At 39.1% G+C, this 27,500-nt stretch overlaps 1 protein-coding gene across 2 annotated transcripts in view; it reads right to left on the bottom strand.

Annotated features, from left to right (window-relative positions):
• Positions 1-27,500, bottom strand: part of rab3gap1 (RAB3 GTPase activating protein subunit 1) — a 47,231-nt gene that overhangs the window by 16,711 nt on the left and 3,020 nt on the right. For both annotated transcript variants that reach the window (XM_058787199.1, XM_058787200.1), the window contains exons 6-18: positions 26,915-27,034; positions 25,235-25,400; positions 22,592-22,691; positions 19,695-19,776; positions 18,386-18,454; positions 16,664-16,737; positions 16,493-16,585; positions 15,077-15,246; positions 11,732-11,818; positions 11,459-11,631; positions 9,685-9,739; positions 7,964-8,275; positions 2,392-2,529 (exon numbers count right to left, since the gene is read on the bottom strand). In XM_058787199.1, coding sequence (XP_058643182.1) covers positions 2,392-2,529; positions 7,964-8,275; positions 9,685-9,739; positions 11,459-11,631; positions 11,732-11,818; positions 15,077-15,246; positions 16,493-16,585; positions 16,664-16,737; positions 18,386-18,454; positions 19,695-19,776; positions 22,592-22,691; positions 25,235-25,400; positions 26,915-27,034 — 1,639 coding nt within the window. The remainder of the gene's footprint in view (positions 1-2,391; positions 2,530-7,963; positions 8,276-9,684; positions 9,740-11,458; positions 11,632-11,731; positions 11,819-15,076; positions 15,247-16,492; positions 16,586-16,663; positions 16,738-18,385; positions 18,455-19,694; positions 19,777-22,591; positions 22,692-25,234; positions 25,401-26,914; positions 27,035-27,500) is intronic.

Raw genomic sequence — 27,500 nt, 5'->3', positions numbered from 1 at the left:
ACACTCACACAGACACTCACACAGACACTCACACACTCCAGGTGAGCAGGAATGCTGTGTATAAAGCGCATCACTGGTGTGATTGTGTATTTATTGGTGGTTGTGTTTTATTGGTGTGTGTATTTATTGGTGTGTGTCTCAAACATCATTGAGATGCGACGGCAGCAATTTATCACACACTTCTTTTGTAAATGAGTTACAGACTCAGAATTCCTCAGGATGACCTTTCCATCGGTCGCTGAAGTCCTGAGCGCTTTCATGTTCCATAATTACTGAGAGACACACCAAGCACACATAATGATGAGAGTTTAGCGAGGCACACACACAGAAACACACTCCGTGTCAGATCTCCACCGTGTGCTGCTTCCAAAAACCAGCCAATCCACAACACTGACAGCAGCACAAACCACGATTCCTCACATCAGCCTGCGCTGATACTTCAGACATCATTCATAAAGAAATACCATAGCAACCACCCACAACACCTTAGCAACAGCTTCCTGAATCCTGTAAAGCCTCCGTCGTTCTGGCGCGACTCACACCTGATGAAGAGGGTGAAGCTGTAGTGTGTAATGAGTCACTGAGCTCAGGTTGATCTCGGAGGCGATCTGATCATCTCTAGCGCTGCAGCAGATGTCTGACAGCTCGTCCTCCAGCGCCGTCAGAATCTAAGACGCCCCATTCATCATACTGGGCTCTCTCTGCTCTCCACCCGGAGGGAGATGGTAATTAAAGCCAAAATGCCAAATGATGCTTGGCTAAGCACAATTACAGACAGCACTGCTGCTAAATTTAGAGGCCGTCTTCAGCTAAAGGGGCCATTTACTGCGGCGGCTGCGCTCACAGCGGTCCATCGCTGCAATAAGACGAGCTGGTGTGGAAATTAGAGCATTTTGTAGGGCAGTTGAACAGGCTATAGCGAGGCAAAATAGACACAAAATGTCACCTTTCCACATCGGTCTCGCCCCCCGGTGTTCAGAAACGAGTGTTCTGGCGTCACAGCGCGCGAGGAGGAGTGGGAAACGAGGCTGTGCTTACGGAGCGCTCCATTCCCACACAAATCCCTCGTTCCTTAATCTCTGGGGCTTGTCCACGGCATAACGCCGCGGGATAATTCACCGTTATCCCACAGAGAGGGATGGAAAATAAGGTGCTTATGAAAATGAATGATGCTTCTCCCTTTGGCTTCTGCCAAGCGGCGCTTTTAAAAGGTGAAACCTATAAAAGATTCAGTGAGTTGAAGACAGGAGCAGGAGGAGCTATTGTCTGGCAGCTATATAATCTGCTCGCTGCCTGCTTCTGCTTTCTGCGCTGGCATGTGAAATCTATGAATAAAAAATGTACAAAGAAGCTACCTTTTATCTCTCAATTCTGACTTTTTTTTTTTCTCAGAAATGCGTGACAAACACAATTTGACTTTTCATGCAATTCTTTTTTCTTGCAATTTGCAAGTTTACTCTGAATTTTTTCATAATTGTGAGATATAAACTCGAGATTTAAAGATATATAAAATCCGATTCTGAGGGGAAAAAAGACCTTATATTTTCTTGCAACTGCGAGTTTAAATCAGCAATTATGACTTTTTTTTTGCAACTCTGATCCCATTTCTGACTTTTGTCTTTGTCTTCTATTCTCAGAATGGCGTGAAATAAACTCAATTCTGACTCTCAACTGATATTCTTCTCGCAATTCTTTTTTCTTGCAATTGTGAGTTATCTTGAGATATCTTGCATTTCTTTTCTCAGAATTGTAACTAACAATTGCAAGTTATGAAGTCCAATTCTGAGGAAAAAAAGTTGACATTTTCTTACAATTGCAAGTTCATATCACACAACTCTGGGAAAAGGGTCAAAACAGTGAGATAAAAAGTCGCAATTACCGTTTAAAATTTTTATTCAGTGGCGGAAACGGGCTTCCATAGAAACCAGTGCATTCGGCCCAAACGAGCCGCTCGCACCGCTGACACAGAGAAATACAGAGAAAAACACTGACTTCCTCTAATCACGTTCTTCACATAAGTACAGCAGAACTGAAGGCTTTAATAAAACCAAATCATCTGTCCAACGCAGAAACATAACGCAATAATATGTGCATTATCAACAGCATCTCATAATCACTGCTGGTCTTTACTAGTGATTCACGGTTTACCCACAGCAGCGATTTCAGGCCTTCGTGTAGATGATGTTCCTCCAGCTGACAGCGGTCAGAACGCTGGACATCAGCTGGACTCACAGTGAATTACGGGTGACAAGACTGACAGCGATCTGCTGCCAGCACACTAATCAAAGGAGATGTGATCGTCTGCTGTGCATGTGGAGATGCTGATTTCTGACTCCAGCATGCAGTGTTATCATAACCTTTACACCTCTCGCTGCCAAGCAAACAGCTCACCTTGAAGGACTCCATGTCTGAGAGCAGGCAGGCGCTCTGCATGCGGGCGCGGAGATGCGCTCCTTCCGCTGACGTGCCCAGTTTGGCCAGAACCTCGGACTGCTCCTCCAGCAGGTCTTCAGTCATGGGCGCAGGCTCCTGCGGCACAATAATAACAGCTATGACCAGCACACCATTCACATGAAAAATATGATGCAAAAAAATCTAAATCACATTTGCAATTTAGCAGATTGTTTTATCCAAGGTGATTTACAACCACACAGTATTCACAGTATTTAATGCCACGTTTAGAGATTAGAAGAAAAAAAACAGCTGAAGAGAAGTGCAGTTTGTGTTCAGTGCATTGGTTTAGGGTTGTGGGGTGGAAAAGGTGCTTTTTTTTTAGCTGTTTTATGAAAGTTGTGATGGTTTTGTCAGTTCTGATGGAGGTTTGCAGGAGCAGAGAGGGTGAAGGTTATGTAATAAATTAATATAAAGAGTTGAGAATGAAAATACGTGTGTAACAGTAAATTGGATCCATGCGGCTCTTAAAGGGATAGTTCACCCAAAAATGAGAATGTGATGTGTATCTGCTGACCCCCAGCGCATGCAAGATGTAGGTGACTTTGTTTCTTCAGTAGAACACAAACGAAGGTTTTTAACTCGAACCGTTGCAGTCTGTCAGTCATATAATGCCAGTCAATGGGCACACAGTCTTTGGGAGGAAAAAACATGCACAGACAAATCCAAATTAAACCCTGCTTCTCGTGACGATACATTGATGTCCTAAGACACGAAACGATCGGTTCGTGCGAGAAACTGAACAGCATTTATATCGTTTTTACCTCTGATACACCTCAATGTCCAACCATCCTGAGCTCATCCACAACATCCGGCGTGTGACGCGTCAACGGCTCTGGAACATGGAGGTGTATATAGATAGATATATACGTAGATCCTTACGTATCGCAGCCCATAGAAACAGTCACTAATGAGGCATCTATGCATATATATCTATGTGCCGGAGCAGGTTGACGCGTCACACACCGGATGTTGTGACAGTCGGACATTGAGGTGTATCAGAGGTAAAAAATTATATAAATGCTGTTCAGTTTCTCGCACGAACCGATCGTTTCGTGTCTTAGGACATCAATGTATCGTCACGAGCTGCAAGGTTTAATTTGGATTTGTCTGTGCATGTTTTTTTTCCTCCCAAAGACTGTGTGCCCATTGACTGGCATTATATGACTGACAGACTGCAACGGTTTGAGTTAAAAACCTTCATTTGTGTTCTACTGAAGAAACAAAGTCACCTACATCTTGGATGCGCTGGGGGTCAGCAGATACACATTTTCATTTTTGGGTGAACTATCCCTTTAAAGAGACAGCGGCTATATTCCTGCTGCTGACTCTGTGCTTAATATTAAGCAAACAACAAAAGACAGAGAAAATCACTCACTGCTCTTGACTGAAGAACTTTTGTAGCTTTAATAAGCAACAAAGAAAGTTTAATTCTTACAGTGAAGACTATGCAGGGTTTTTTTTCCATTAGATTACTCAATTTCTGTAATAGACTGACAACTGAATACTTTAGACTAAAAAAACAAACAAAAAAAAAAAACAAAGCACAGTTTGTTTCATTTGTATCTTTTTTAAATTCTATTTGTCAGTAATAAAAAGCAAAGAACAGTTTAATTATTTTAAATAATTGAGGACTTTTTTATTAATTTTTTTTCCCCCCTAATGTGTGTCCCTGCAGCACAGAAGCAGTCATAAGCAGCACAGCTATATTTGCAGCAATAGCCAACAATACACTGTATGGATCAAAATTATACATTTTTATTTTATGCCAAAAATCATCAGGATATTAAAGCTGCAGTCCGTAACTTTCTTTGGTTAAAAATTATCCGAAATCAATATTTGAGCAAGTACATAACCAGCCAGTGTTCAAAACTATCAGCTTACTTTAGCTCAATTCACAACGGTTATCTTATAATAATGTTTTCTAATCTGAGTGGTACGGGTAGGTTTTCGCAGGAAATTCCAGCATGGCACTGCGTCATTACGTCACGTGTGTAAACATGTTTTCCCGGCTACTAGGCTATCGCATGTGAGGATCCTGCAGGTGGAGGATCGTTTATAGCCTTTTCTCACAGCAACTAGAATAATTAAATGTATCATTTTGATGGCGGATTGTAATCCAGAAAGGATTGTGTGTTTATGAAACACATGTGAATGAAATTAAATTATACTCCAGTTTTAAATGTGCTTCTGATTACAGATAACCTGGGATTACACAAGATTTGTATTTAAAAGAAAACCAGTTCGAAGGGCGCATAATTTGCTTTCTGGGTTAAGAATTTCGAATAGTAAATTCGAATGGTATGACAATTAGATATTAGACTGTACAGAAATTGAAATCTACACACTATACTCATAGTGACACAATGCTGATGTTGTTAATTTGAGAATAAAGTATAACAATAATATGCACGGTTAGATGTGATATGAGCTAATCGATCATCATTTATAGCGCGATTTATTGTAATGCTTTTTTCTCTCAGTTGGTCAGAACAAACGTGACAGACTTGTTACTTACTTGTTCAGATGACCATATACGGTGAAAATTCTTATTTGGGTCATATATTCCAAGACATAAACTAATCTGTGATTGCGAAGAACAGTAAATATCCACACCGGCGCGGTGACTGACAGCTACATATTCACCTCAAAACATTAGATTCATCTGCGCTGCAGCCTGCCGGAGCACAACCCCACGCACGGAAGATAATTCCACACACAGCTGCAATTCCAGGTTTGTGGATGGCGACAAAGAGGCAAAACTTACGGACTGCAGCTTTAAGTAAAGATAATGTTCCATGAAGATATTTTGTAAATTTCCTACCGTAAATATATCAAAACTTCATTTTTGATTAGTAATATGCATTGCTAATAACTTCATTTGGACAACTTTAAAGGTGATTTTCTCAATATTTTGATTTTTTTGCACCCTCAGATTCCAGATTTTCAAATAATTGTATCTCAGCCAAATATTGTCAGCTTTCAGATGATTTCATAAAATTGACCCTTATGGCTGGTTTTAGGGTCCAGCGTCACATATTAATTACTTTAGTATTCTGCGGTGGTATTGAGAATTGAGACATTTCGCTGGGATCTAAAATGTAGATGTCATAGCAACCTTATTTACAGAAAATACATATTTGATATATATCGCTATCTTTAAATAAATCATTCATATAAAGTTTTGGTCATATGGCCAACTCATAATCATGATTACAATATTGACCAAAATAACCGTGATTATGATTTTTGTCATAATCAAGCAGCGCAAGGTGAAGGTTCTGGAAAACGCCTTTGTGCCTCATTGCGAAGGAACAACAGGGTGCCGCATGCCCTGTTCAACAGCTTTATTTCTCCTATGAAAACATAAATAACTAAACAAAGAAGTAATCTGATGTCATAAACTATTATGAAATGTGCTGACATCATCTACAACCAAGAAGGCCAGAACTGATGACTGTACTAAATACTGTGCAGCTCCATGACCTTAAAAGAGTCTGTTCAGCCGTACAGATGAAAACACAAGTAAAGATACACACACAAACGCTCACCCGGAGGAAATCACAACCCAGTGTAAAGAACAGGGAATGAAACTGTCTGCTTTAATCCAAAAAAGACTGTGGAAGAGTTTGAGACGTTTGTTGTTGTCACGTCTTGTATAACAGCACTGATGTTACGAACGCTGGTTTCAAACAGCATGTTTCATCTTCTTGCACTCAAACAAGCCTCTCTCTTGTTTTCCAGTGCAATCTTAACAACATCTCTTTGTGCTCCACCGCAGCGATTACACAGAAAACCCCTGTGAGAGTTTCTCCGCTCATCTGCTCTCACACGCGCTTGTCATAAACAACTGCTCTCATCACAGGCTTATTCTATCACACAGAGTGCGTCTTTCCTGACATATTGTTAACAATTTGTTTTATTGACGTCTTTCCGCGGTTGAAACATGATTCATGTTTAATTTCAGTGAGATGTTCAGTTTATTCTGATGTTCATTCACATTTATTTGCTGCTATAACTAGTAGTAAAGAGGAAGAGATGATTGCTTCACTACAGCATCTGTCAGCCAGAAAACAGCTCAGTGATTACATTTATCATTTATTTATGATGAAATCGACAATTTAAAAACTGAGACTTTCATACATATCAAAAGTAACAAAGCACAAAACTTACTGCAATTATTGGATGGCAGAAGCTACAAATGATGTTTGGTGAAGTTTTGTTCACGCATCAACTGAAAACAAAACAGACTAAAAGATCGATCTCGGGTTCAAATAAATAAATATCAGTTCATCAAAATACAGATCACTTAAAAAAATGAGAAACGGATATTGTTAATCCAGCACTGGCATCACACATGTTCACCTGCTGCAGTTTATCCACGTTGTGAGAACGCAATAGATGCCAACACAGTCATGTTTCGGTCAATGTTTTCCCTCAAAAATCAATGTTCAGTTACTGATATTTCGGTGCATCACTAAGAGCGACAACAATTAAACAGCACAACAATTAAAGGCACTGAACGACGAGCTGAGACACATTAGACATCAAGTGCCAAGATGATGATGAAGACGCAGGACCAATGTGAGAATACACAGACAGACTGAGAAGAGCAGCTGCAGAGAAACACTGATTGTCCATCAGCGATCTGTGACAGATGAAGAAGTGAGGTGTCCACTCCTCCTTTAATTATTCATCATGTGACTGATGGAGCGAGCGAACGCCTTGAGACGGCCGTGTGTGAGTGTGTCTGCACCACAGAAACACACTCCAGTATGTAGATCACCAGAAGAGCGCTGTGAAGCGACTGGTCTTAAATGAGTGTGTGTTTGAGGCTGCTGTTTTCTGTCAAACATCAGAGCCGCCCACTTATTCATATACCACATGAACCAAACCAACCAGCTATAAGGAGAATCACAACATTACAAACTCTGATGTTTGACTCTGACAAAAATGTTTGGGAAATTGTATGTGTACATTGTATGCTTTTATGGGGGTAATGGTTATGTGTGCATGGATACGGTTGGTGTATTGGCACTTTGCTGCAATCTTAGTTTCCCTACGGGACAATAAAGTTGAGTCTGATTTGAAAAAAAGAAAAGATACAAGACTGTGAACATAACGACTTTAGTAAAGGAAAGAACTACAATCACATGCACTGGAAACATATTATTATTATTATTATTTATATATGTATGCATATGTATATGTTTGAAGCAAACAAAGAAACCTCTGTATATTTTTTTCCCAAGTATGAGAGCACAGGGAGACTCGACTAAGTCGTTCGCAGTGGTTCATGGGAGTAGGCAGAGCTCTTTTGGTGCAATATGCTTGCTGCTATTCTCTGATTGGTGGAATTTTCTGTAGCATTATGGGAAATGCAGTTTTTCACCACAAATTCAACTGTTAAATGATTATTTTAAAGATAAGTCAAAGTAATGTAAGCAGATGGATTCAGCACAAGCATATAGCATCATCTAAGCCCCCCTGAGCTCACAGTATAGGGACTGACCTGTGTGACAGGGATGTAGAGCGGCTCCTGGGAGTTCAGAAGGGTCAGTTTGCCGTGTGGCTGCAGGCGACCTTCAGCTTTGCTCTTACTGGCCGTCTTTTTCTCGCTCTCAGTCTCCTTCATCTCCTCCGTGTCGCTCAGACACTCGAAGAACTCCTCCTCGCTATCGCTCCACGAGTCCCAGGACTTCCCCGGAGAAACCTCGGCGGGCCCCGCGCTCTCGGGCCCCAGGCGGCTCCTGGCTCCATCTGACGCGCCGCTCTTCCTCCCATCATCCCTCGCTCGCTTGCGCTCGATGCAGCAGTTCAGCATCTGATGGGTGCACAGCCACATTAAACAGACAGAAACATTTCTGAATGTTTTTAAAAGATGTCTATTCTTCCCATCACGGCTGCATTTATTTGATCAAAAATACAGTAACAATTTTGAAATATTATTATGATTTAAAATATCCGTTTTCTATGTGAATATCTGTTGAACTGTAATGTATTTCTGTGATGCGCAGCTGTATTTTCAGCATCATTACTCCAGTCTTCAGCGTCACATGATCTTCAGAAATCATTCTAATATGCTGATTTGCTGCTCGAGAAACATTTCTGATTATTATTAATGTTGAAAACAGTTGTGCTGCACAATATTTTTGTGGAAACTGTGATGCATTTTATTTTTCAGGATTCACAGATGAATAGAAAGTTCAAAAGAACAGCATTTATTTGAAACAGAAATCTGCTGTAACATTAGAAATGTCTTTGTTGTCACTTTTGATCAATTTAATGCATCCTTGATAAGTACGTGTTAATTTGTTTAAAAATAAATAAATAAATAAATAAATAAATAAATAAATAAAGTACTGACCCCAGACTTTGAACGGAAATATATAAACAATCATTTACTTGCTCTAATGTCGCTTTCCTGTGTGACTTTCTTCTAACACTGAATCCCATTATTAATAAAGAAAAGTTTGATTTAATGTTGACTAAGTAGATATAATGTCCCTGCTTTCAATCATTTGTAAAAAATAAATAATGTCTGTGGAAAAATGAAATACAACCAATGGACAAATTTACAGTATAGTTAGATAAAAAGTAATACATTTTGAGTATTACATTTTTCATCCAAGAAATCTTACTGCTTAAAAGACATTTGTTTTCATTTTACAGCCAACTTTAGTTCATACATAACGCTGGAACTGAAGTTAAAATGATGATATTTTCACTAACAGGATGAGTTCAGCTATTCATTTCAATCTGCCAAAGACTGTCTGATTTTACACGTCCATCATGTGTGTTTGAGGATGGTGACCCAGAAGGAGAAAAAAAGTGCACTTCCATAAATTTACTTAAAGTGCTCTATTTTCATGCACTAATTTTGTACTTAATATAGTAAAAATTATTCTTTAGTACTTCTTTAGATAATCTTAAGAACATCTAAGTGTACTAAAATGTGCTATTTTGAGACATTGCTTTTAACATACCATCTCTGTATTTAAAAATGTATTTAGATACCACCTGTAATACACTTGAACCCATCTTTCATTCACTAGTGGGTTCAAGTGTACTACAAGTGGTAACGATGCACTAAAGTACTAAATAATAACTTTTAGAATATTAAATACAAAATTAGTGCGTGAAAATAGTACATTATGGAAATGCACTTTTTCCCAGCTGGGCATGCAGACGTGATGATATGAACGAGTCTCTCAGAACAGCGAGGAGCTTCACCTGCAGCTTCTGATGAAGGAGGCAACACCTGAGATCCGGAGCTCCGCTGGCCAGCCTAAAAGAGCAACACAGAGGCGGTCATTACACAATCACACAGACTGCAGTCAGTCGCTTCGCTCATTAGCACACAATGAGGCCAGGAGCCGCAGGGGACAGGGTGAGCATTATCAATGACTGCAGCTCGCTCCCGACAGACTCCGGTACAACAACACTACACCAGCGTCAGTCCTGCGCTTTCCACATTCATTCACAGCCACAGACTCGAACCACAAGCACAGACCACCGCGCCACGGCTCTGAACTGCAGACAGAGATATTGACTAGTCTTTAAGATTACTGGCATTGATCAATAATCACATCTGCTTAGCCGATCAATTAAACAAATCTTTCAAACGTCTTGGATTAAGTACAGTCAAATCAAGTGCGTCATTAAACTGTAAATACATACATTACAGACACTGGAAAATACACTGAATATTTATGCTAGTTTCAATATTTAGATGATATTCATGATGATTTTTATGTGCCTGTTTTTTGGTCATTAACTGTCTTACAGACATCAGCTCTGAATCATGAGTATGAGAGCGTTTACACACAGAAATACTAACAGCGTTTGCACAGATTAGGCCAGTCTGATTTCCAGATGATGAATGATAAAAACTAGGGATGAGTTGAAAATATCAATTTCTCGATTTTAATCGATTCTCATGTTGATGAACCAATATCTATTCTTAAATCCCAAGAATAAATCTATGCTGTTTTCAGTTCAGTTAAGTTCAAAACTTAATCAAACATTATTTGTAGCTTCTGCCATCAAATAAATTGCAATAATCTTTGTGTTTTTTAATATTAAACAGTCTCAGCCTTGAAATTCCATCAGTTTTATCACTAAATTCATTCACTAGATGTGGTTTTGTGTGCCGACAGATGCTGTAGGGAAGCAATCAGCTCTTTCACTTTACTACTAGTTACAGCAGCAAATAAACATGAATGAACATCAGAACTGAAATGGATCATAATAGATCAATGATCAAATAGATCAATCAGTGATTCAAACGCAGAAAGACACCAATAACGTCACATTTACCTTAGGAAAGACATTCAATGACCATAAACTCGATAGTCAACTAAAAAAATAATTTGATAAATATATGAAGAGTTAATTTGCAAAAACAGATAACTCATTGTTATTTTCATTGTGCAGTATAATTAATCTCAATCAAAATGCAGTTGGGTTATTTTGATTAGGTTAAAAAATTACTAGAAAATACATCTAACACAAAACACAATAAAAACATGATTTTTGAAAAAACAAAACAAAAAAACAGTTAACTGTTTTTGCAAATAAACTTTATATGCACTATATATTACATATTCATTATATTGATACTGAACCTGTTCTTCAATATTTTATGCACATTTTAATAAATCTGAAATGAATTAAATTACATAATGTTTTATTTAAATATAATTTAAATGTTTGTTGACAAATCACATTATTATAGTAATGTTTATTATATAGTTTACAGCATTAGTTTTATTATTTCTATTTTTGTACCTATATATACAAATGAATCGATATCAAACCAAGTTGAATCGAATCGCAAGCTTGTAAATCTAAATCGAATCTTGAAATTCGTCTCAATCCCAGCCTTAATAAAAACACTGACAGCCAATCAGAATCCACCGACCTCAAGCATTTAAAGCAGCAGAAGCTGAAGTGTGTGAATATAATAACAGAAGGTAATCTGTATGAATGTAAAGGAGTCTCTCACCCGTAGATCAGGCAGTTGTTCTCCCAGCGGTAGCGCATCTCCAGCACAAACTCCTGCCACAGGTGAGCCACGGCTCGCACTCCTCCGTGATGGAAGTTGACCATACAGACGCACAGGGCCAGACGGTACGTCAGACTGTCGCTCGGAGCCGACTTCAGCTGATTATAGAGAAGCTGTTGACAGGAGAACACAGTCAGACGCGGTCGAACACATCAGCAGCGGATCTGAATCATCCGAGACGTGTTCAATCCTCTGCATCTGATCCAGACTCACGTAATCCTCCGACTCTCGGGCCGGTTCCTGCGTGGATTTGCCTTCGCTCGAGTCTGCTTTATCCTGAGCTGCGTCCGGGAACAGATACTGATGGACAAACACAGCAGAACAGAGTTTATGACGCTGACGGAAAAGGGCAGAAACATCCGAACCACGTGTTTAAACCTCCAACCTGATGATTTTACATGACCTGCAAAACCTGCGCTTTAAAAACAAAGATGTTTGTTTACACAAACCTCATATTTCTGTCCATTTCTTTCTTATGCACATACATCTTCAAAAACAGAAATTATGTTTTTTTTCCTGTTTAATACCGTGAAGCTGCTTTGTAACAATCTCACCTGTATAAAGCGCTACAGAAATAAAAGTGACTTTGATTATGAAATGTCTATACTGCATGCAGTAAAGTATATATATATATATATATATATATATATATTCAGGGTGTAACAATACATGTATTCGTAATTAAAATTACAATTAATTTTCCCCAGCAACAATTACAGCATAACTGGCACGCTGCAAGAATAACAAAAGATTAGGCCGTTTACTCCTCAATTAAAATGCTTTAAATAAAACAAATTTAAAACAGGTGTATTATACAATGAATTATCGGTCTATAATTAAAATATTAACACAGCAGTCATCAATAAAAATCAATAAAATAAAAAGCTTTAGGTCTATTTCAAGCACTGACTCAAAAACAACCTGTTTAACACGAAATACGTTTCTTCTCATTTTTCCCCACTATGAACGGACCACAAGAGAAATATTAAGGGAATAAATTAAAACAGTTAGCTATATACTGTTATCAGCATATGCTGCTCCGTCGTCTCGGAGAGAATATGCGGTGTCAGATGCAGAAAGCTCCGTCATTACTCTGCTTTACTTCCACTTTCTGCGTAGTGAACTGACTGAGATCAAGACGTTTACCGGCATAACTTGCGCAAAGTTTGCACGTTGCTTGTGTGATATCCATTGGCTCGTCTTCATGGTTTAAACCAGAAATATTTCCAACATTGCAACGTAAGCAATCAGCACATCTGATTTGTTGGGAGTCACGAGTCTGACGAGTCAACGCAGAGGCTGAAGGCACTCTCGAAAGCGCTTGCTGACCGGAGCTGCTTCAGTGATCGTCTCTCAAAGACATCGAGGCTGCAATAAATCACAATCCACTACACTGAAGTCACAAAGCACCTCAATATTATCCATTTATGATTTCTGCGATGCGTAAAACGCAGACGGAATCACGGAATTCAGTCATTTAAATGGACTTTACTGTATAATTTGTCAAAGTTTGGATGAATTAATCAAAAGCAGGTCAGTACACTTAAATCGAGTCACTTCATAACGTCAGTCGAGTGTTTGGAATAAATCCTTCTGTGAGATGACTTCTTACACAGAATAAGGCATGCAACATATTTCATAGCATTCTACAGGCACTGCATTATTATATACTTTATTATAATGAAATTTATAATAAGACGAACTCGGATAAACCATATAGGCCCGGTTTCACAGATGGGGCTTAGCTTGAGCCAGGACTAAAGATATTTAAGCAGCTTTTATAAAAATGCCTTAAAAGAAAACGTTACAGGTGTGCATCTTGAGACAGAACAATGACACTGATATATTTTAAGATATGCCAGAGAAAGATATTTTCAGTTGAGACCGCTCAAACATGCATTTTAGTCTGGGACTAGCTTAAGCCTGGTCTGTGAAGCCGAGGGATATTGTCGCAGTCGTGTGTTTATTAGTGACGCTGAATCAATGAAAGCAGTTAAATCTTCTGTTTATTCAGCTGGTGCTATAGACATCTCCTGGGTTTGGCCTTCAGATGAGATTTACTGCTGATCACAGAAGCCTGCTTCACTGAAAGACACGCACGACTATCACAGCTTCTGCCTAATCCTGACTGCGATTTCATTGCGATTAATCGTGCAGCCGTATCCCACAGCAGTGTTTCCCATACATTGATTTATTTGTGGTGGGCCGCCACAATATCAGAACTGACCGCCACAAATAGATTTTTCAAAAGGCTTTGACTTCGTTGAATAAACATGAGCACTGCACGTTTCAAAATCAAAGCGCGGCGCTAGTGTTTTTATATTAGTGTATATCTGAAGGAAACCGACTGTCTTCAGGAAATTTGAGTTCATTTCCATCTCATCGCTCCTGTAACGCCTGATGAAGCAGTGTTCGTGAGCGCAGTGCTGCTTTGTGTACAGTGTTAACGGGGAAAACGCTATTTTTAGCGCTCCAAAAGCAGCACCTAGTGGCAAAGAATGAATTTGCATTTTCATTCAGAAAATCGTCTGATGGTTTTACGCAGCAAACACGCAGAGCTGTAAATGTGAACCGGTATATCCCAGCGGGGAAGCCCCGCCACACGTACAGTGCAAGTCTGTGGGAAACTCTGCACAGTAAAACACAAAACACACTGTTTTACTGTATTATTTCCAGTGTGGGGGAAGTTACTTTGAAAAGTAATGCATTACAATATAGTGTTACTCCATAAAAAAAGTAACTAACTTACTTACTCTTTATGGAAAGTAATGCATTACGTTACTTCTGTGTTACTTTTTGTCACCTGAGCTGGGCTTGCTTATTTAATTTTAATAACAAAAAGCCCAAAAGTTATATTTTTGGAAACTAAAGGCCCTTTCACACCAACAGATCAATGAAGGAAACGTCTCCGTCTCTGCACTCACTCCTGATTTCTCAGTCAATAAACAGAAAAACAAAGTAACTTCCGTTACATATTTGAAATAATGTGTTACTTTACTAGTTACGCCCCTGCAGCACAGAAGCAGTCATAAGCAGCACAGCTATATTTGTAGCAATAGCCAACAATACATTGTATGGGTCAAAATTATCCATTTCTCTTTTATGACAAAAATCATTAGGATATTAAGTAAAGATCATGATCCATGAAGATATTTTGTAAATTTCCTACCGTAAATATATCAAAACTTCATTTTTGATTAGTAATATGCATTGCTAAGAACTTCATTTGAACAACTTTAAAGGTGATTTTCTCAATATTTAGATTTTTTTGCACCCTCAGATTCCAGATTTTCAAATAGTTGTATCTCAGACAAATATTGTCCAACAAACCATACATCAATGGAAAGATTATTTATTCAGCTTTCAGATGTATACATTTTTTAATGACTGGTTTTGTGCTCCAGGGTGACAAATGTAATCAGATTACGTAACTCGCGTTACTTGTTAAGCGTTACTCCCAACACTGCGGCCTGCTCTGATGCGTCATGTGACCAATGCGTCGCCCTTCATCCTCTCTTCCTCACAGTGAGCCTGTGTAAATACCCAGCATGCTCTCACCAGCAGGATGGAGTTGAGCACGTCGGTGTTGAGCGGCGACTCCTCGGCACGTCTGTTTCGCCGGATGCGTTTCCTCGCGCTGTGCACCATGCTGGAGACGGACAGCTTGTGGATGGGAACGGACGCCGGCTCCGTCAGCTTGGACAGCGCTTGAGTGATGTCACTGTTCTCTACAGAAACAACACCAATCATCAGCTCGATCTCCGCAGCGCTTCAGACTGTACTGAGCGATTCAGGAAAACTACAGAATCAGTGACGCAACCTAATATGAGGCAAATATAATTTCAGCTGTAAGAAGAAAATAAAGCCATTATTCAGATCAGTTCAAATCAGTGAATCAAAGAATACACACAATTAGACGGTATTCAGTAATACGATATATCACAATAATGAACATGCATGAAATTGTTATAGTGGGCACTTCAAAATACCGTGAATAATTATTTATTACAAACTGCATTAAAATGAAAAATATCTTCTAAGCCTTTATTAATCTGTTAATTTCAACATTTAACAACTCGTTATTAAAATCAAAAGTTGTAACTGTATTTAATGCTAACAAAAAATATCTTCTGTAACAAATATTGCTCATTAGTGTTAATGCATTAAGGCTAAATAATAATTATTTTGCACTTCAATAGGCTTCAAACATTTGTTCACTTTATAAATTGTGTATTGCTTTACTGAATTTAAATGTTCAGCTCCTTTTGTTATAAGAAAAATCTTTTTAAACCCGTTACATTATTACAACACTTTTTGCAACGTTTTCAATATCGTGATAACACCGTATTTCATGATAAAAGCTTCAGCAATTATAGCAACATGAAAATGTGCTCAGGTCTGATGTTTGGTGGATGACTCACTAAGTTAACTCTGATTATTTGAGGAATAAATAATGGATATGAATGGATAGATTGAATCCTGAAGGACGGCACCGTTATTGAACTGAACTGAATCAACATTGAACTGAATCGATCTGAATCTTCTGTAGAAGATTCTAAAGCTGAAGCTGTTAAAATTGATGAATTTTGTAACATTAACACTTTTATGTTCCTGTCTATCACTATGAAGCTGCTTTGAATCAATCTGTGTTACACAAAGTGCTACAGAAAAAAATGTGACTTGATTCAGAGCATGCCTGAAGTTTATTCCAGTCCATACAGATATAGAGTTACTGGAAACCAAGTACATCTGTTCATTTTATTCTCATGTGTACGTCTGGGATTTGGAAGCGTCCTATATAATTTGTTTGGGTTTCTGTAAATTAAATTTTAGAAGCAGAAGTACAGAAAGAGTAGAAAATCAGAACAAACAGCATTCAGACCGTGTCTCCAACAAGATGAGACTTAATGAGAACTTCAACTAGTCCAGATATTTGTGGTTAATTAATGTCTAAAAACAGAGGTTAAGAATGACCTTTCCCTTCGTCCTCGACCGCGTTCTTGCCCAGAATCTCCTCGGTGGTCTCCTTCCGGCAGCAGAGCTTGAAGAACTCCATGAGGAACTCACCTGAGGATCCAGACATCAGTCACACTCATCCAGCTTTCAATGCTCATGTGCTGTGTGTGTGTTAGCGTCTCCTCTTACCCAGCAAACACTGGGGATTGTCTGCTTTCCGCACTCGAACGGACCAGTGAGGAGCCTGAAGAGGATCCAGATCGCTGAAAAACCACAACCAGACGCAGAGCTGGAGTCAAACAAACATGCTCCGGCCTTAAACGTGTCTGTCTGAACACGCGTGAACGTTATAAACTCCGCAAAACGTGCTGTTCTTCCTCAGTATTTCTGTCTTGTTTTCCAGTAAAAATACCTAAACATCCTTGAATCGAGATGCATTTAATGGAGAAGCAAAATAACATCAGATATTAAGTCTTGTTTTAAAAGCATCAAAATGAAGCGAGTTAGTAATATCTGCCAATGAGGTTTTCAAAAGAATCGCTTTGAAGAGAGTTTTTTCTGATTCTGACTTCTAACTGCTATCTGTAATGGAAAACAAGACAAAAACAAGAAAATCACGGTAAAACTTTACTCAAACCCTTTGTGTGTAATGCATTATAATGTAGGCAGTAATGCATTGCATTGTTCTGTAAATGTTTGCCCTTGTAAAAAAGTAATATATATTTAAAACAGATTTATTTCATACTAAGTATAGTTCAAATCCATTAACATATATTTACTGACAGATAACTCGAGACTTACTGATATAACAATTTTAATGCAACTTTATTATGAGTATTACTTGTGCACAATGCACATTTCTTATTAATTAGCCGGAAATGTGTTTTAATGTCACTTTTGATGAGGATCGCGTGATCTTTGAATAATATCGGTGTTTAAAAGCAAGATATTTAAAGTGTAGCTACAGTATACTCGCAATAGTTCCACTTTAGCACAATCAAATATACCAAGTATATCTTTAATTGTACTTCAGCACTACTTCTGCACAATTAAAGTGCATTAAGTACATTACTTGTTCCAATTTAGCAGACTTGAAGTATAGCAGTTTAACACTAAAAGCACAATTGCAGGGCATTATATTAAGCACATAAATATGAAAATGTATTTGTAGCATACTTAGCATGAAATAAATGCATTTCAAATACAGTTAAGTATATTTATTTTTCACTAGGGTGTAGCCCAAAGTTAAAATGCTTTATAATAGTTGAAGGTTTATCGTGTCTTTAAATGCATTTTACTTTCTATAGGCTTAACAATAAACAGATAAGTATTATAATATATTGTACTGTAGTTATTCGTGAGATCATGCAATGCATCATAATGCGCATTAAAAAGCGTAACTAATGCATTCATATGTTCATAACACAATAAATATAAAGGCTTGAAGTGTTTTGGGGTTTTTTTGCAGTGTAACCAGAAGCTAAATGAAGAGTGTGATTACTGCTGTTGAATCACGTCGGTGTGAGCGAGAGCCGTTCGCCGTTTGCTCGAGAACACTTCTGTTCATCTGCTTCAAAATCACTTCAAACAGCTCTGGCTCTCCTTCAGAAGTAAGAGCTGACGATCAGCACACGCCAGAAACAGCAGCGAGTGTTAATGTGACGCTACGGCTCAGCACTAAACTAAAAGGCGTAAAATAATGCGGCGACTCCTCTCCGGAGCTGTGAAGAATCATGAAGGGTAACAGGTTCCTCAGGAGCTGATGAAACACGCATCTCCTGCTTCATGCATATTCATCAGTTACTCAGTCCTATAAAAAAGCCATTACAGCAATGTTCTATTTTCATCATCCGAGGAGCACAGAATGTCTCTTTCACAAAAGCGCCGTGTGTGTGTGTTCTGTGAGCTTACGAATAAACATCGTTATCCACCACAATCCCCTCCGTCAGGTTCGGCCAGGTGGTCGCGAGATGAAGTTCGCTGAAAGAACGGAGAGATTAAATTCACATTATTAACCAGTCCACTAGAAATGAAGATTATTCATGTATGATTGTGTTTATAACATCTGAGCTGAATGAGTCTCTTTAATCACTCCATAGCCACTATGTTAAGACCAAGTGGTAATCTTTCCAGATTCAAATTAGACCAATATACCTTTTTCTGTAACATAATTTACAAATTTATGACCAGTCTTGAAGAAAATAATGAGATTACTAACTTTTAAGACTAATCTAAGCAGTTTATGCAACCGGCCCCTGATTTCTGTCAGAAACAAACTTCAAACTGCAGCTAAACTGAGTCTAAATTCAGGTCAGACGATCGGTCAGGAGATATTAAAGCAGCCTGACACTGTGTGCATCTCCAGAGCTTCAGACAGGAAGTGATGTCACTGTGATTGAGGGTCAGCGCCACCTACTGGACAGCAGACCGCAGAACCTCACAGTAACGATTCACTGTAACCTAACCTTTACTGTAACGCTAAAATAACAGAAGTACATTTGCGGACTGCAATAGTAATGCTTACATATATATATATATATATATATATATATATATATATATATATATTATTATAATATGGTGTACTGAGCTATAATTTATACTTACTAAAAAAGAAAACTGCATGATATTCAGTTCACCCAAAATTAAAATTATGACATCATCATCTCATGCTCAAGTTGTACAAATTTATTTCTCGTGTGGAACACAAAGGGTGATATTTTGAAGAAAGCTGGAAACCAAACAGTTGCGGAAGCCATAATATGGAGAAAAATACTATAGAGGTCAAAGGCTACCAGAAACTGTTTCTTGTTTCTAGCCAAAATATCTAAAAATTCTTAAATCAAGAAGGACTTGAAGGACTAAGAATTTTTAGATATTTTGGCTGGAAACAAGACAAAAAATCTAAGTAAGAAAAGCATTTTTTTGCAGTGAGCAAACGATGACAACATTTTCATTCAACTGTCCCTTTAAAGTGTCCCTTATTTTAGCATCGTCGAGATCCTATTATGGTTTTTTATTAGTATTTTAATTAAAGTTTATTCATTTGGTTGTGCGTTTTTTGTCATGTTTAGTAGCTTCAGGTTTTGTATATGTCAGTACTGTTTTTATACATTTTACTTTCAGTTTTAATGTGAGTTATTTTAGTAGATGGAGTTGAGGTTTATTTTATTTCAGGTAAATGTGATTTTTGAGGATTAATTGCCGGCGTGACCTTCACCTGATGGGATCTTCACACGCTCCGAAGGGAAGTTTTCCGAACTCCACGCCGCCCACCTCTCCAGCGAGGAGCGCATCGAAGTCTGAAACAACACACAGCCTTCCTTTGATATTAACTCTGACGCTCATTCATCATCACAGTAATATAGAAATTAATCAACTCAGGATATACGTGGAATATTATCATCTGCCTGTGTCAACAGCTTCTTAATACAGAGGTAAACACTCAGAGCGGCGAACGCGCCGAGGAGCGAGATGTTCTGATCCGCACACACGGATCCATGGAAACAGAGAAAGATTCGCCAGTGTATCAAATAAAACCTGCACGCTAGCCGGGAACAGGCCAGATCACCGCAGAACCACAGTAATCATGCCACGAACCGCGGGAAACAGATTTGTGTTTTATATATTTATTTATATATTTTATACAAGTTTTTATATATTTACGGTAGGAAATGTACAAAATATCTTCATGGAACATGATCTTTACTTAATATCCTAATGATTTTTGGCATAAAAGAGAAATGTATAATTTTGACCCATACAATGTATTGTTGGCTATTGCTGCAAATATAGCTGCTGCTTATGACTGCTTCTGTGCTGCAGGGACAGATTTCATTCGTTCGGACCGCAGACAGGGTTTCTGCAGGCTGAGATTCTCAGACCTTTTTAAGACCAGGCTTAATGAGCGCTAATGTCTAAGTCTGAGTGTCTTAAATGTCTAAGGAGAACACAATGAGTTGCATAGAAACTTTTTCATTCATTTGACAAAAAAACAAAAAAAACAAATAGCTTAAGGTTTGCATAGCTCTGCTCTTAAATTCTAGAATATGGAGATATTTTACTCTACCTGCAAAAAGTGCTGTTCTTCCTCTGTATTTTTCTCATTTTCCAGCACAAATGACTGAAGATAACACATTTAAACAAAATGACAGAAGATAAGCCATCTTGTTTTATGAGAAATTGATCAAAACGGAATGAGCTTATGATGTAAATAGGAACAAATATCTGCCAAATTCAAATTCATTCAAAAGGAAAACAAGTTTTCACTCCACATTGACAGATATTTGTTCTTGCTTTAATCAGAAACTCACTTCATTTTGTTCTCAGAAAGCAAGACTTCTTATGTTCATATTGCAGTAAATGTATCTTGATTTAAGGATGTTTAGATTAGAAAGAAAACAACAATACTGAGGAAGACAAAGCTGCTTTGCAAAGATTGTATCGTAAAAAGCACTATACAAAATAAATAAACTTGAATTGAACATTTATATTTTGCAGTGCATGAAACATTTAAATAGTTAGTTCACCCAAAAATGAAAATTAGCCTGTGTTTTACTTATCCTCGAGGCGACCCAGGTGTATATGACTTTCTTCTTTCAGACGAATCCAATCAGAGTTATATTAAACATTGTCCTGGCTCTACCAAGCGATAGAATGGGAGTAGATGGGTGTTTTTTGTTCCAAAAGTAGTCACATAAAGTGCATCCATCCATAATAAAACATGGCTCACACGGCTCCGGGGGCAGAATAAAGGCCTCCTGTAGCGAATCCATGCATTTTTGTAAGAAAAATATACGACTTCTGCTTATGACAGTTAGATAAAGTGAGAGAAGTGTTTATTACGTTTAAAATATGGATATTTTTCTTACAAAAATGCATGGATTCGCTACAGGAGGCCTACATCTACTCCCATTCTATCGCTTGGTAGAGCCAGGACAATGTTTAATATAACTCTGATTGGATTCGTCTGAAAGAAGAAAGTCATATACACCTGGGAAGCCTCGAGGATAAGTAAAACACAGGCTAATTTTTAGGTGAACTAAGCCTTTAATGCGACGACTTTATGAATGAAGACTGTTGTGATTAGAGCTGTTAGTAAAGCGGTGAAGAGCGGCGTCAGCGCTGTGAGTGAGCCGCTGCTCTCAGACCGAGGCTCAGGTGAGCGTTTGTGAGGCTCAGGTGAGGGTTTGTGAGGCTCAGGCTCAGGTGAGGGTTTGTGAGGCTCAGGCTCAGGTGAGGGTTTGTGAGGCTCAGGCGAGGGTGAGGGTTTGTGAGGCTCAGGCGAGGGTGAGGGTTTGTGAGGCTCAGGCGAGGGTTTGTGAGGCTCAGTGAGGCTCAGGCGAGGGTTTGTGAGGCTCAGTGAGGCTCAGGCGAGGGTTTGAGAGGCTCAGGCGAGGGTTTGTGAGGCTCAGTGAGGCTCAGGCGAGGGTTTGAGAGGCTCAGGCGAGGGTTTGAGAGGCTCAGTGAGGCTCAGGCGAGGGTTTGAGAGGCTCAGGCTCGGGTGAGGGTTTGAGAGGCTCAGTGAGGCTCAGGCGAGGGTTTGAGAGGCTCAGGCTCGGGTGAGGGTTTGTGAGGCTCAGTGAGGCTCGGGTGAGGTTTTGAGAGGCTCAGTGAGGCTCGGGTGAGGGTTTGAGAGGCTCAGTGAGGCTCAGGCGAGGGTTTGAGAGGCTCAGTGAGGCTCAGGCGAGGGTTTGAGAGGCTCAGGCTCAGGTGAGGGTTTGTGAGGCTCAGGTGAGGGTTTGTGAGGCTCAGTGAGGCTCAGGCGAGGGTTTGAGAGGCTCAGGCGAGGGTTTGAGAGGCTCAGGCTCGGATGAGGGTTTGTGAGGCTCAGTGAGGCTCGGGTGAGGGTTTGAGAGGCTCCGTGAGGCTCGGGTGAGGGTTTGAGAGGCTCCGTGAGGCTCGGGTGAGGGTTTGAGAGGCTCCGTGAGGCTCGGGTGAGGGTTTGAGAGGCTCCGTGAGGCTCGGGTGAGGGTTTGAGAGGCTCAGGTGAGGGTGAGGGTTTGTGAGGCTCAGTGAGGCTCGGGTGAGGGTTTGTGAGGCTCAGGTGAGGGTTTGAGAGGCTCAGGTGAGGGTGAGGGTTTGTGAGGCTCAGGTGAGGGATGAGGTCAGACGCACCTGGAGGCTGCTGTGGCCAAGAGCACTGCTGACCGTCCTGCAGGACGAAGGTGAAGCGGATGGAGATGCTGATGGGCGGCAGCGGTGTAAGTGGGCAGCCCTGCCAACATGACACACACATTATCACTTATTATTATACATTTCACCAGAAAAAAGCGAACAATTACTTCCCAAATGCAGCTTTCTGTAATATATTAATGCAGTTAATCAATATCAAATAAAGCTGTAAATGCTTTTGAGTTTTAATTAGTAAAGCAATCAGTTTATTCAGTCAAATCAGACACATTCAACATTTCTCACATTATATCACAGTTTATTCGCTATAGTTTAGAAAATGGTACTAAAATATGAGAAGAACTCAGAGTTAAACTGCGTCAGAACTAATTCATCCTGATAATGTCAGATAACTTTGAGAGAAAGGTATGTAATGGATTCAGTTGAATAGCTGTAAGCTGTTAAATTTAAGAACACAATTAGATAATACCAATTAAGCTCAATCAATTACCAAGCAATGCTTCATTTAGTTCAAAACCAAAACACGATCAGGTCAAAGTCTCTGGATAATTTTTGGTCCAAAATTTTACTGGTAGTCCACTTTATGAATAATTCTGGGGTATAATGTGTCACAGTTGACTTTATTTTGCTATCCTCACTTTCATAAATGAACGACAGTGTCCTGCACCCACTAGTAAAAAAATATAAAAAATTATATCTGCTGTCTGAATAATGTTTGGTTTGACTGTAGATGATAATGAATGAAGCCGTTTGCATTCAACTAGATAAAGCAGCAGTGATGCTCACTCATCCTGATAAAAGGAACTTCAGTTTAATGAACCTTTAAACATTTTATTAAAATCTTTAAATCTTCATAAAGACTGTTGAAAAGGGCATTATTATTATTATGTGAATTGTATTTCCCTGAAATACTTTTATTTAGACTTTTTAAGACCATTTAATAATTTGAAGGGAACAATATGTCAAGGAGCTTTATTTGCAATCATTTGAAAAAACAACTTCCAACAGATCTCCAATACTTTAATTATTAATTTTACAAAACATAACTGTAATATGGAAGTAACTGTTACTGTAGCCCATCTTCTGCTGGGGCTGGTTGCGTAAAAGGTTAAGTCTAGTCTTAAAAGTCTTATTTTTTTATTTGAGACTGGCCATAATATTTTAAATTGAGTTACATTAAATTGTAGATTAGTCTTAGTTAAACGCAAAAATAAGACCAATTACCCCTTTGCTAACTGCTAGTTTGTCAAACGTGTTCTTAAGGCACAGTCTTAACACAGAGGCTAAGTTTATGCAACTGGCCCCTGAAGTGCTGCTCTTCCTCAGTATCTCGGTCTTGTTTTCCAGAGCAAATGTCAAAAGATTCTTCAATCAAGATGCATTTACTGAGAAGCAAAATGACAAAAGATAAAAAGTCAAACTGGTCAAAATAAGTTTACAATTGCTCAATTACTCAGAAAACAAGACTTTATATCTTTTAATTTTCCATCTCCAGTAAATGTACCATGATTTAAAGATGTTTAGATTGGAAACCAGACAAAAATAGTCAGGTGTATATTCATCTTTTGCAGTGCGTGCAACATTTCATGCCACGACTTTATGAATTTAAGACTTTCTGCTCTGATTTAAGACCTTTTAGGCCTTAAATCACATGTGTGGAAGACACTGGAGATCATTCACAGGTGGATTCATCTCTGAAATGATGGAAACTCCTGATATAATCTATTTGTCTATTCATCATGAAATACTGAGGGAAACATCCTTAATTCACATACGACCAGTGTTGGGCTCGTTACTCAAAAAATATAATATTACTCATTGCTAGTTACTCCTTTCAAAAGTAATATTATTACTTTACTTATTACTTTCTGGCAACAGTAATTAGTTACACTACTAGTTACATCACTTTTCTTTCACACCTCACAGAAGTTGCATATCTTCCCCATAATATTCTTCTAAAATGTTACTAATGATATATTTCTGCCTCATCGTTTGACCAAAATCCACACTGGATTGCAGGCAGTGACTGATCTGAGTGATTTAAGTAAAAGTGTTGTATTAATCTCATTAATTGTCATGTGCAGCTTGAAGCTAATTGTAGCTATAATTTCTCTGTTATACCCATATATATTCCATGATGTATTTTATCAAAAGAAATCATATAAGTTTATAAGAAAATGTTTAATTCTCTAAACAGATTTTACAGAGTTTATATCAGGATCAGAGGGATGTAAAGCCAGAGTAAAGTAATGCCACGAAGCATCTGTTCTTCTGACAAAATCAATGTAATGGCAATATTTCCATCCGCTGTATGGAAGCTTTTCATATTCCATACGCCTGCTGCTCTGGTGACTTCATGTGTGTGTGCGTGTCCTGAAAATTATGAAAATAACTGGAATTATTGGATCGTTGGACATTAAATCAGTAGGGGTCGAGGCATGGAAAATAACTAAGGAGCTGTTTTATGGATAGTAACTGTAATATTATTACTGAAATCTCATTAGTAATTAGTTACACTACTAGTTACTGCACAAAGTAATATTATTACTGTAACTAGTTCCTGCACACGAGCCGCATGTGTGTGTGTGTGTGTGTGTGTGTGTAATCCTGCTCCGGATCTGAACTCACGATCTTGTTCTTGAAGACGTCCAGCAGACCCGACAGGTGCGTGTACTGACCAGGAGCCTTACGCAGGTGCACCATCTCGAAGTCTGAGCGGACCCCGGGCCCCTGACACTCACCCACAAACACCTTCCTCCACTTCTGCTGGATCTGCACCAGCAGCGGCACCTGACTGAACACACACAGAGAGAAAGAGATCACACACACACACACACACACAGAGAGAGAGAGATCACACACACACACAGAGAGAGATCACACACACAGAGAGAGATCACACACACACAGAGAGAGAGATCACACACACACAGAGAGAGAGAGATCACACACACACAGAGAGAGAGAGATCACACACACACAGAGAGAAAGAGATCACACACACAGAGAGAGAGAGAGAGATCACACACACACACACAGAGAGAGCACACACACAGAGAGAGAGAGAGAGAGCACACACACAGAGAGAGATCACACACATACACACACACACAGAGAGAGAGAGAGCGCGCACACACACACAGAGAGAGAGAGATCACACACACACACACAGAGAGAGTGTGCAGAAACACACACACTAACACGGCTCAACAGCGCCACCCAGTGCACTGAAGCCACAGCACACGGCTTTTATACGGAAATCTCATTTATAGAGAAAATACTAATCCGATCACAACCCATAACTCATATCTCCGTATGAATAACGATCACATCCATCGATCGCAGTGCTTCTCCAGGTAAACATGCATCTCTTTGCAATTAATTTAATTAACTTAATACATTTGACTATCAGCATAAATGTTTGCCTTTAGTCTTAAGAGACAAATACTGCCCATAATATGTAGTGGGCTTTGAAAATAAACAAATCTAAATGAAGGAGGATTGTTGCTAAATGCTACAAATTCTTTGGTTGATTTGACAGATATTTTAAACTCAACAGACTGACTTTTATTCATTAGATGAACGAAGTATTTCAGTTGTCGGCCGCTAGTTGAGTGCGATGTGTTGCCTTGTTTTCTTGAGTTCAATAACTACACGTCCACTAAAGCTTTAAAAGAGAGGCTGACAGACGAATAAACACCCGTCTATCCCATAATGCCCCAGTGACATGCCGAGATGCTCCGACTTCATCAAGACACATCTTATAACAAATCAAAGCACAGCTTCTGCACGCCACAACAACTGTAAGAAAAATGATGAAATTTGATGTTTTCTAAATGAACGGTCAGTTTAAGCCCATTCTGTGGTCCAGCAGGAGAGATCTGTGCCTCTGACCACTCGCTGCAGTCAGAAAACACATGATGTGAGGAATCACTGATTCACAAAATAAGCGAACTTTGAAACATTGAACTGAATTGACTGAATAATGATTCTATTGTCTTCTGATGAATTTTGCAACATTTATCCTGTTATTTTCCTGTCTATTGCTCTGCTTTGAAGCGATCTGGAGTGTGTATAGCACTGTATAAACACCGCTGGCCAAAAGTCTGGAATGATTTAGATTTTCTATCTTCTGCTCACCAAAAATACAGCATAAAACGGTGAAACGTTACAGTTTAAAGCAGCTGTTTTCTATGTGAATATCTGTTGAACTGTAATTGATTTCTGTGATCAAAGCTGAGTTTTCAGCTTCAGTGTCCCGTGATCCTTCAGAAGCGTGTGTGTGCTCCAGGCGTGACGGTCACTCACCAGCCCGTGTTGGCCAGAGCGATGGACACGGAGCTCAGCAGCAGGTTACACTTGGACTCGCTGACCACAGCTTCACAGTTCGCTCCCGGACAAATCACCAGGAACTCACGCACACCGAACCTGCGGCACAACACACACACTTCCACTACAGTGCTCTTATTATATTTACTTTTAAGATCTGGGACCCAGTTTCAACACAGTTTTGACTGAACTGACGAAAAAGTGCATTTACTGCATCTGCATCTGTCTGAGCACACGGCAAAAAAATGATTTTTGTCTTGTTTTCTAGAACAAATATCTAAACATTCTTGCATCAAGATGCATTTACTGGACTAAAGATAAAATGACTAAAGATATTATGTCTTGTTTTAAGCAAAAACTAACAAAATTTTGATAATTCTTTCAGTAAACAATATCTTAAGTCATTTTATTTGTCCAGTAAATGCATCTTGATTCAAGAATGTTTAGATATTTATCCTAAAACATCAAACTGCATCAGCTCTGATCCTCTCGATCACAGTCTGAACATAGATCGCTCATCAAGCAAACTCTTACAGGGCTGCGACGATAAATCAATGCAGCATCA

Source organism: Onychostoma macrolepis, chromosome 09 (assembly GCF_012432095.1).
Source record: "Onychostoma macrolepis isolate SWU-2019 chromosome 09, ASM1243209v1, whole genome shotgun sequence".
In the NCBI taxonomy this organism is placed as follows: Eukaryota; Metazoa; Chordata; class Actinopteri; order Cypriniformes; family Cyprinidae; genus Onychostoma; species Onychostoma macrolepis.
The sequence above is the reverse complement of the archived record's forward strand: the minus strand, read 5'-3'. Positions and strand labels throughout refer to the sequence as shown.